The 10,283-nt window shown below is 45.3% G+C and overlaps 2 protein-coding genes across 3 annotated transcripts; one reads left to right on the top strand and one right to left on the bottom strand.

Annotated features, from left to right (window-relative positions):
- Positions 1 to 948: 948 nt before the first annotated feature.
- LOC123045096 (glutamyl-tRNA(Gln) amidotransferase subunit B, chloroplastic/mitochondrial) lies at positions 949 to 7,075 on the top strand. Of its 2 annotated transcripts, XR_006421053.1 has the most exons (10): positions 949 to 1,104; positions 1,987 to 2,671; positions 3,597 to 3,806; positions 4,834 to 4,974; positions 5,064 to 5,267; positions 5,364 to 5,561; positions 6,011 to 6,079; positions 6,321 to 6,437; positions 6,536 to 6,715; positions 6,843 to 7,075. XR_006421053.1 is itself a non-coding variant. In XM_044468030.1 (9 exons), the coding sequence occupies exons 2-9, from the start codon at positions 2,048 to 2,050 to the stop codon at positions 6,611 to 6,613; spliced, it is 1,641 nt and encodes a 546-aa protein (XP_044323965.1). In that variant the 5' UTR covers positions 949 to 1,104; positions 1,987 to 2,047; the 3' UTR covers positions 6,614 to 7,075. The 2 variants fall into 2 exon arrangements, 1 of the variants encoding a protein (XP_044323965.1); XM_044468030.1 differs by having other exon boundaries at positions 6,536 to 7,075.
- A 588-nt stretch (positions 7,076 to 7,663) lies between these two features.
- LOC123045097 (cytochrome P450 81Q32) lies at positions 7,664 to 9,759 on the bottom strand. Its single transcript, XM_044468031.1, has 2 exons — positions 8,628 to 9,759; positions 7,664 to 8,548 (listed from the first exon to the last, which is right to left on the bottom strand). Exons 1-2 carry the CDS (start codon positions 9,552 to 9,554, stop codon positions 7,925 to 7,927), a joined length of 1,551 nt encoding a protein of 516 aa, XP_044323966.1. The 5' UTR covers positions 9,555 to 9,759; the 3' UTR covers positions 7,664 to 7,924.
- Positions 9,760 to 10,283: the final 524 nt, after the last annotated feature.

The raw sequence follows: 10,283 nt of genomic DNA, 5'->3' as shown, positions 1-10,283 counted from the left end.
GATTGAAGCTTGGGAGATCTGATGATTCCCTAATCGTTTTAATTGTCCATCCCGATGTATTCATGTTTTTTTTGAAATGGTCACCTGCGGGGGTGGGGGACTCCCCACCTGAACATATTTCAAAACGGTTTAGAGTTTACAGAGGTCACGTATTGCGCGAAGAGAGGAAATCACGCCACAGACCGGCGCGTTCCATCGGTGTCTCCGTCTTGAGAGGGTGAGCCCATACAACATGATCATCAAGGATAGCTTTAACAGTGCTATCAGCATAAATCTCTAGATTTTGGAAGACTTTCTTGTTCCTAGCATCCTATGTGGCCACTTGTGCTTTGGGTGATCTACCCCAGCACCGTTAAGTAATACAAGCGTTGCTTGACGATGGCAACATGGCATGGATCGGTGTGTTGAAGAACTCGGCGGTAGGGTTGAACCGAGGGCGAATCCCGGAGCCGCTGGGCAGGTGAAGAACAGACGGTTGCGGTCCTCCATCGCATGGTCGCATCGCAGGCAGGTCCCGTAGCTGAGAAAAAGTACAATATTGTTCCCTAACCGTTTCAAAAGTCTGCAGAGCATAATACTGTGCAGAAAAATGTTTTAAATGTGAACATCAATGTGAATAAGTTGATATGGCAGAGTTCAGTTGAGCTCCCGACGTCTCCAGTTCCTTTGCCATGTATACTTGCACTGTCGTGTCAAGTATATTTCAAGTCTTTGCCAGTTTTTTTTTTTTTTGAGCTAAAAAAAAGTCTTTGCCAGTTAGAGCCTAGAGCAAGGCAGACAGGGATTTTTTTTTTGAGACAATGCAGACAGGGATTAATGGCCTCAGCTTCTCTCTCACTGGGCTGAGTTTGGCTGGGCTGGGCCTGCAGGGAGAGAGAAATGAATGGGTGGGTTGAAGTCTGGGGCCATCAGTCTGTTTTCCTTTCTCGGGGCCCAGCTCGCCCCCTGGTGGTGATTGATGATTAGTCTGGAAAGAAAAATCATCCTAAACAAGCCCTCTCCACTGCCTCTCCTTTCTCCCTTCCGCTGGCGCGCCTTGCTCTGCACCTCCCCGCCGTCTATCTCTGTCTACCGGCGGGCCTCCCCGCTGTCGCTGCTGCCGAGGTACAGCTCCCCTCCCCGCTCCCCCTTCCCCCTTCCCTAGCAATGGACTCGCTCGTATGCCAACTTTGTAATATCTCATCGGTTACTGGCGTAGTTTTCTACTACCTCGGTTCCTAAATATAAGTCTTTTTTAGAGATTCCACTACGGACTACATACGGAGTAAAATGAGTGAATCTACACTCTAAAACATGTCTATATACATCCATATGTTGTCCGTAGTGGAATATCTAAAAAGACTTATATTTAGATATTTCAATAACAACTACATACGGATGTATATAAACATATTTTAGAGTGTAGATTCACTCATTTTGCTTTGTATGTACTTCCTCCGTTTCTAAATATAAGCCTTTTTAGACATTTCAAATGGACTACAACATACGGATGTATGTAGACATATTTTAGAGTGTAGATTCACTCATTTTGCTTCGTATGTAGTCACTTGTTGGGATCTCTAAAAAGACTTATATTTGGGAACGGAGGGAGTAGTCCGTATTGAAATATCTGAAAGACTTATATTTAGGAACAGGGGGAGTACTACTCAGCAAATATTCCGACGATACCGCATTCGTACTAGGTTAAGTATTTCTGACTTCATGGTGGTTTTGTCTTTGGTAAAAGGCTCATAGATTAATTTCAGAGTTACCAGCAATCAAGTCTGGTACTGGGAAACAGTAGGATTGATTTTTCTGGGTCATCTGGACAGCAAGCATGGCTTGATTCATCTTTGGTGAGAATTGCCGTGAGAGGATTGGACCGATTTATCATTTGTGTAGCCACCTAAACTCAGTGAAAACAATGCCTGCTAAATTGTAAATTGGTTTTTCATGTTATCCTGAAATCTGTCTGTATTCAAGTTTTTTGTTCTCTTCCTATTGCAGGCTGTTTGTTGCCCATCCAGTAGATTGTGAATTGCAGTAGACGAGAGGCACATTGGCCACAATGGCTCTAACGCTCTTACGAGGGATCAGAACACAAACCTTATCTGGAGCAAATGCAGGGCTGTTCTGTACCACTCGACGTCCTCCGCTAGCCCACTTCACAGCTAGGGTGGAGAGTGTGCAGACTAGTGAGCCCAAATCAGTGCACAAATCAATTCAACAGGCTACCAAGGAGGCAGTGGAGCAGAAGACACACGGTTTTGAAGCGGTGATCGGCATTGAGACCCATGTTCAGCTCTCAACCATCACAAAGGCATTTTGCTCCTGCCCATACGACTATGGCTCCCAGCCAAACAGCACCGTTTGCCCCACCTGCATGGGCCACCCCGGGACATTGCCGGTTCTGAACGCAAAGGTTGTTGAATGTGCTGTCAAGCTAGGCCTCGCTCTCAACTGTGAGATTTCCATGACATCCAAGTTTGACAGAAAGCAGTACTTCTACCCAGATCTGCCCAAGGGATACCAGATTTCGCAGTTTGACATTCCGATTGCTGAGAAGGGTTACCTTGATTTGGATATTCCAATGGAGTTTGGTGGTGGTCACAGGCGATTTGGGGTCACGCGGGTTCATATGGAAGAAGATGCTGGCAAGCTGCTTCACTCTGAATCTGGGAGTTTTTCTCAGGTTTTCCTTGTTATTTCCTAACTAAGTACTCCCTCCGTCCGGAAATACTCGTCGGAGAAATGCATAAAAATGGATGTATCTAAAACTAAAATACGTCTAGATACATCCATTTCTCCGACAAGTATTTACGGACGGAGGGAGTACCTGTTTTCTGTTATATTTTATTCTCATTCTATTCTGCCATGCTCTGTGATATGGCCCTGGAATCATGGAAAAGTTGACATTCACCACAGCGCAACAGTACATTTCTAAACCGATGCATTCACAAAAGCTAAAGATGGGGAGTCGTGGAATTTACTTAAGAGACGAACTCTCTGACACATTGGACTATAACTAAGAAGATCAAGTAATACAGGGAATTGTGTTTCTTGTACATTTGATGCTAGAGGGGGCATATAATAAGAGGAAACTGTACTTTCTGTCATACAGAAGGTAAGGACCAATCTCATATCAAACATAATTCAAATCCTACACATCATGGGGCAAGAGCAGCTTAATTGCACTTGATGTCAGATCATTGTGTTTAGATCTTTGCCTTTCATAGAAGCAAAGAGGCCTTCTCAAATCTGATACAAGAACACGAGGTTTGGGAAATCTGTAAAAAGGTGTCATTACATGTGTGGTTATGTGAAAGCATCGCTAGACAATGTGCTTGTGCACTAGCTCCTCCAATCTTGACAGAAAATCATACTCCCTCCGTCCGGAAATACTTGTCAGAGAAATGCATAAAAATGGATGTATCTAGAACTAAAATACGTCTAGATACATCCATTCCTCTGACAAGTATTTCCGGACGGAGGGAGTAGATAGAGAGAAGAAGTAATAAAATAGAGCAAATTCAGCATCAAATAATCATGTACTGGCTCATTGTACTGGTAGCTACAACTTTGAAGTCATTAAAGTGGTTGCTATTCTGGCTGGCTAGGTTGACCTAAATAGAGCCGGCGTCCCTTTGCTAGAGATTGTCTCAGAGCCAGATATGAGGACAGGCATAGAGGCTGCTGAGTATGGTGCTGAGATACAAAGGGTTGTTAGATACCTGGGTGTGGGCAATGGCAACATGCAGGAAGGTTCCCTCCGCTGTGATGTCAATGTATCTGTCCGGCCCATTGGACAATCAGAATTCGGTACAAAGGTAACCATCAAAACTTTAGACTTCCTCAACTGTTTTTATTCTGTATTAATATATTCCATGCCGACAATGTTTGCATCAGTGTTATGATCTGATGATTCTTCAATACACTTATGTCCGGAGCACATGGTAGGCCATTAAAGCCTAGATTTCTTGCAAAGTTATCAGTTTAAACAATAAAATCCCTTTATGATTTTCTCAGATATTTTCAGTACATCATATAAAACTGACATTGCATGTTATATAGGTAGAATCAGAAGTTATTTGGTTAGCCAATTGGTGAATGCATGAAATATCTCAATTTTTTATAGGTTCACTTCTTTGTATAGGAAAAGAAAATCATGCATGCTTGTAAAAATTGTAGATATTTTCCCTTATTATCCTGAGTTATTTTTCTTTGCCTTCAAAACGTCCTGTCTTGTCATTGGCTGAATTCATCCTTGATGAAAATCCTTCATGCATGCTGCAATGACCGTCTGTTCGATCAAGCACGCTTGTATTGTGCAACACTGGTTGAATCCATCCTTGATGAGTCTGAAATATGGAAACAGGCAGGGGCTGTTGTCTATGGGAGCTGCGTCTGCACACATGGCCACTTGATGGCAGCCATGCCTGCTCGGCCTGCCAATGCTGCAGTTGCTGAGGCTTTGCCGAATCCCCTGTTTTCTTGCATTTCTCTTCTTTTATTAGTTAGTTTTTGGCTCCTATTTCTTATATTTTTCTGGTCTTTGTTTTCATGCCTTGGACATGTTGTGTTTCCCACTATTTTGGTGGTCTTCTAGTTACAACATTACAGCGTTCAGATGTGTGTTCAAGATAAATAAATCTTGTCTTAAAAGAAGTGGCCAGAGAGTCATGAACTACACCAAACTATGCTGCTAATTCCGTTGGCACAGATCAGGAAATCTTAGCAACCATGGACATTACAACATGACCATTATTTTAAAAGGCGATAACTTCTGAGTTTTTGTAGCTATTGTAAGATGACAATGTGGCGTCACATGCTTCTTTCAATTCTAATTTCTGACAGGTTGAAATAAAGAATATGAACTCATTTTCTGAAATAAGTAGGGCAATAGATTATGAGATATCCCGACAGATTCTTCTTCACAAAGAAAGCCAGGCTGACAAAATTGTACAGGAAACCCGTCTATGGGATGAATCTTCTCAGGTTGTTGCCTCACCTTGCTGTTTGACTTTTGTTTTCACCTATTGGTCTTTTTCTACCATCTTTAAATTCGTTTCATTGTCTGCACTCAGAAAACTTTTACAATGCGGAAAAAGGAGGGACTTGCCGACTACAGATATTTTCCTGAGCCTGATCTTCCTGAAGTTGTTCTGACTAGTGAGTACGTTGATGAAATTCGTAATTCAATGCCGGAGCTTCCAGAGGCAAAGCGTAGGCGTTATGAGAACATGGGGCTCAGCATGCAAGATGTTATTTTCCTTGCTAATGATGATATTGTAATTATCTTCTGTATTACTCTCATTTTTACTTTGTCATGCATGTTATGTTACTGAAGTATATTTCAAAGTGTGATATGTGTATGTTCCTCCCAGGTTGCTCATTTCTTTGATTCTACACTTGAGCGTGGTGCTGATGCAAAGCTAGCTGCTAATTGGATCATGGGTGACATTACGGCTTATCTGAAGAATGAAAAGCTCTCTATTGATGAAATTAAATTAACACCTCTTGAGCTTTCTGAACTGATTGCATTCATAAAGAATGGTACTATCAGTGGGAAGATTGGCAAGGAGGTAACTATTCTTAAGTATTGTGGTTTGTGTGTCACGCCTTTTGGACTTTGATTTGGTTGAAGCACTTCTGGGTTGTTTGCAGTCTCTTCCATTCGATGGTGCCGCACTGATTATGATGGCCAAAACTTGAATTTTGACAGTTTCTTTTGCACTATATCAGTCTGAAGATTTGCATAGTTTTCACTTACAAAAAGAAATAAGATTTGTATAGTTGGGTGGCTATGATAAAGATAAGTTTCAAAATAGGAAAGGAAAACACTATCTGTTTCCACTGCTGCCTCTGGGGAATTTTTCGCAGATTGCACAAGAATGAACTTTAGTACTTCAGTTATTCTGAAATTTTTGCATGCCTTCCTGACACTTTCTGTTATAAAAACTTGGTCTTGTTAGGTTTTAGTACCTTTAGTCATAGTTAGTTTATAATACCATTTCCGATTCTGCCGTTGCAGATTCTTGTTGAGCTCATTACCAAAGGCGGAACTGTCAAGTCGGTGATAGAGGAGAAAGATTTGGTTCAGGTAATGTTGTCACACTAGAACCATTTCGAATCACAGTAGTTTGAATGTCGTCAGATATTATGATCACTGCGGCCCTGCTGTGCTGAGGAAACAAACATCGTGAAGCTAATGAGAAAAAAAAATCGATGCGCCCTTCTGATTTACTACTATATTAAGTCTACTGTAGCAGATGAGATTTCAGTGCCTTTAATTTCTGCCTGGGTTTTTTCTGAGTGAAAAACTGTACTACTGGATATGACAGATAGCAGATCCAGCAGCAATTGAGGCCATGGTAGATAAAGTACTCGCCGAGAATCCGAAGCAACTTGAGCAGTATCGGGCTGGGAAAACCAAGTTGCAGGGATTTTTTGCTGGCCAGGTTTGTGATATTTTTGCATCTGGAGCTGTGTTCCCCTCACTATATTCTTTTGCCCCTGCAGTCCCGATAGCTGATCATATTATTTAAATTGATTCCAGGTGATGAAAGCATCGAAAGGTAAAGCAAGTCCTGTTTTATTGAACAAAATCCTCGGGGAGAAGTTGAAGGGCAATTAAAATTGCCGAGGGGTGTTTCGGCACACAGAGAATATTTTGCCCTTGATGAGTGAACCATCAGATTAACTAAAGTGGAACCCCGCAGCGGAAACGCATTCTTTTGTAAAGACACTTGGAGTTTTTTTTTGAGTTGTTGATTGTTTTTGAGATAGCTAACCGCTTATTCAAAGCGGTGACACTTACTTGGAGTTTGAAGTGTTGATTACATTTCGCTCTCTTTTCACTACAGAGTGGATTTTGGAAAAGCAATCGAGTTCACATGATACAATGAAGGATATGCATGGTATGTGTTTGAGCTGATGATGGAGTGGCCAGTTGTACAGATGAATCAGTTGCGTATGCTTACATGTTTCTACTCGCGTCTTTTTTTGCATTTGATCTTACGCAGCTGTAAACTCATTTTTAATTTGGACACATCAGTTACGATCCTGAATGTGGCTTTACCTTTTGAATTACTACTAAGTTAAGCCCTTGAGTTTGTTCCAGCATTATCATATCATTTTGAACTACTATTAAGTTGCTTAATTTTCGGTAATACGCGTATGAGCCCGGGCTCATCTCACTTTGGTGAACAGTTTTTTTTTTAAATAGTAAAAAGAATCATCGAAGATGCTCAGGTGCTCAAGGAGCGTGCAAATGTTCGCAGTGTTTGGACATTCTAGGACCTTAGACAAATTTTTTTTCCGGATCCTAATAGTACTCTTATTCAAAGTTTCTTTTGAAGCCATTTTTTTGGTTTTTTGTCACAACCTCCTCAAATGTCCAAACACACACGAAGTTTTGCACTCACATCACTCATTCGGGCATCTTGGATGCCGAAAATTTCAGATTCTTTTGAATTTGTTTTGTATTTTATTTGATTTTACTGTTCCCGACCAGGCACCGAATCGCCACACTCCTTATTTTTGAACTACTACTTTTTTACTATTAAGTTGCTAATTTGCCAGCCATTGCAATATGCTACTCTTTTCATAAATAACATTATACTTTCGGTAAGTGATTCATTTGTTGGTCATTGAAACCACGGGAAAGTAATATGGCAACTAATTGCATGTGCAACTCATATTCTCACACCTCCTGTTTTTTGAGTTTCCAAAAATTGTGAAATAATTTAGGGATGCCATACAATGTGCATCCGCGAAGATATATTCACAAGAACATTGCTGTGAAAGGTAGTACAAACTATGCAATGTGTACATATTGTGGAGTTAATAAAGACTTAATTACACTATAGTTATTTACAGTATATTTCTACTAGTGTGTGTACTCTTTTGTTCCAATTATTTTCTGCTTCCTTTAACCATTTTCAGTTTAGAGCTTGTGAAGAAGAGTTTCCATGCCGGCTCGCGGTGTGCAGAGAGCTTCCAGAGCGACGGCCTTGAACATGACGATCCCGGAACTGGCGGCCATGTCGACCTCTTCATCCCCGACCCTTTTCCAATCGAAGCACTGGATGAGCGTGCCAAGAACCATACCCATGGTCCTCATGGCGAGGCTCTCCCCGGGGCACTTGCGTCTTCCCATCCCGAAGGACATCATGAGCTTCCCCTCGGCGCCGCCATGCTCGAACCTCTCCGGCCTGAACTCCTCGGGCGCCGGTCCCCACTCAGCCGGGTCGCGGTGGATGGCGTACGCGTTGACGAGCACGATGGTGCCCGCGGCGACGTCGTACCCGTGGAGCTGGCAGTCGGCGGCGGCCTCGTGTGGTAGCAGCAGCGGCGCGGCCGGGCACAGCCGCATCGTCTCGCTGATGATGCAGTGGAGGTAAGGAAGGTGGGGCAGGTCCTTCTTGTCGAGGAGGCGGCTCGGCTCGCCGCTGAGGTGCGCGTCGATCTCTTCATGTGCCTTCTTTAGCACCGCCGGGTGGTTCAGCAGGAGCGCCATCGCCCATTCCGTCGTCGTCGACGTCGTCTCTGTCCCGACGCCAAGAAGATTCTTCCATCCAAAATTCCAAATACGACAAGATTAGTTTGAAATAAGGTAACGGAGCTTGAATGGAAGCTGCGAGACTCACGGCGACGAGGGCGGCGATGAAAGTGTCCGTGTACAGGTCGGGCTCTGACTTCTGCAGCGAGAGCATGACGCCGATCATGCCCTGCTCCTCCTCATGCTCGTCGGCGGCGGCCTGCTGCTTCTGCCTCTCCCTGTCGATGAGCTTGTATATGAAGGCGTTCCTCCGGCTCGTTACGTCCGCCAGCTGCCGCCCGACGCCTCGCCAGTCGAACCAGCGTAGCACCGGTAGGTAGTCCCACAGGTTGGCGACACCGACGAGCGGCACGATGGCGTCCACAACGTCCTTCATCTCCCGCGCCTCCTGCGACATGTCCGCTCCGTCGTCGGAGTAGGTGTTCCTGCTCCGCGCGAGGGCCTCCATGAGGACGCTGTGGGAGAGGTCGAACAGCCGCCGCTTCAGCTCCACCCTGGCCGCGGCACCGCCGGCGGTAAGGCGCGCGAGGCGGCGCACCAGGGCGCGCAGCTCGCGGGCGACGACGGCGTCGTACATGAGGTCGACGCGGCGCGCGGAGAGGAGGTGCACGACGGCGACGCGGCGCGCGGCGCGCCAGTGGGCGCCGTAGTTGGCGAGGGTGAGCACGGTGTAGTCGAAGGAGACCTCCCGCACGGACGGGAAGTGCGGGCGGTTGGCGAGCGTGGCGTCGAGGTCGGAGGAGAAGCACTCCCTGGCGAGCTCCGCCGAGGTGACGACGACGGCGGGGCGCGAGCCGAGGCGGAGGGAGAAGACCGGGCCGTGGCGCGCGGCGAGGCGCGCGAGCGTGGCGTGCAGCGGCTTCTTGAGGAAGGGGAGGTGGCCAAGGAACGGGACCGCCAGCGCCGGGCCGGGTGGCAGCCGTCGCCGCTTCTTGGTGAGGAAGGAGCGGAGCAAAAGGGCGGTGAGAAAGGTGATGGCGGCGACGTAGAAGAAGGGGAAGCTACCCATCTCCATTGTTGTTTCTGCGGTGCTCCTAAACCACACGGACAAGGGGGATTGGAGAGGGAAGCTGGGGCTCGGGAGGTAGACGGAAGCAATCTCTCACTGGGGATTGGAAATCCGGAGATATACAGGCAGAGGCAGGAGGAAGAAAAACTGAGGTTGTGACACGAAGCTAGCTGATCAGGCTGGACTCGTGAGGTGTTTGCAACTTTAAAAGTCAAAAGGTGTCAAGCTGCGTGTGTGGAATGGTCAGCTGACCATGTTTAAATCGTGTGTGGAACGGTCCAACTTTAAAGAGTTTGCTCTGTTGCGTACGATGTGAAGTGTCCGATTTAGGGCCGGTTCTTTTGGGCAGAATCGTCTCCCTCCGTAGCTTCTTCTAAAATCGTCACTTCATATATTTTTGACAATCCTATCTAGTTAAGGTCTAATTGACTAGGATTATATTTTTTTCGAGAGTATGCAATCGTGTACCGTATTTTTATAGAAGAAGAAGAACAAGATTTACAAGAGTCCACACGATGATGCGAACATCATCATGGGAGCACCCGCTCCAACCGAAAAAGAAACTAAGCTAATGTCTCACAAATCGTTGTAGGCCTCCAACACCGTTAAAAGCTAAATTCCACTCTCTAAGTTCATCTAAGATTAAGCGAACAAGGTCTCTAGCTTGCACTTGTTGCTCCCTCCCGTTGAAGACTCGTGCGTTGCGTTGCTTTCAGAGCGTCCAAGCCGTGCAGA

This window comes from Triticum aestivum, chromosome 2B, assembly GCF_018294505.1.
Source record: "Triticum aestivum cultivar Chinese Spring chromosome 2B, IWGSC CS RefSeq v2.1, whole genome shotgun sequence".
Taxonomy (NCBI): domain Eukaryota; kingdom Viridiplantae; phylum Streptophyta; class Magnoliopsida; order Poales; family Poaceae; genus Triticum; species Triticum aestivum.
Note: the sequence above shows the minus strand (reverse complement) of the source record. Positions and strands in the feature narration are given on the sequence as shown.

What these genes read in the sequence shown, in the direction of transcription:
- LOC123045097 (XM_044468031.1), bottom strand. Translation starts at nt 9,554, where the DNA reads ATGGAGATGGGTAGCTTCCCCTTCTTCTACGTCGCCGCCATCACCTTT. An exon ending in TCATCGCCGCCCTCGTCGCC is followed by an intron (nt 8,549 to 8,627) that starts GTGAGTCTCGCA and finishes TTTGGATGGAAG; the next exon opens with AATCTTCTTGGCGTCGGGAC.
- LOC123045096 (XM_044468030.1), top strand. Translation starts at nt 2,048, where the DNA reads ATGGCTCTAACGCTCTTACGAGGGATCAGAACACAAACCTTATCTGGA. An exon ending in AATCAGAATTCGGTACAAAG is followed by an intron (nt 3,807 to 4,833) that starts GTAACCATCAAA and finishes AATTTCTGACAG; the next exon opens with GTTGAAATAAAGAATATGAA. An exon ending in TATGGGATGAATCTTCTCAG is followed by an intron (nt 4,975 to 5,063) that starts GTTGTTGCCTCA and finishes GTCTGCACTCAG; the next exon opens with AAAACTTTTACAATGCGGAA.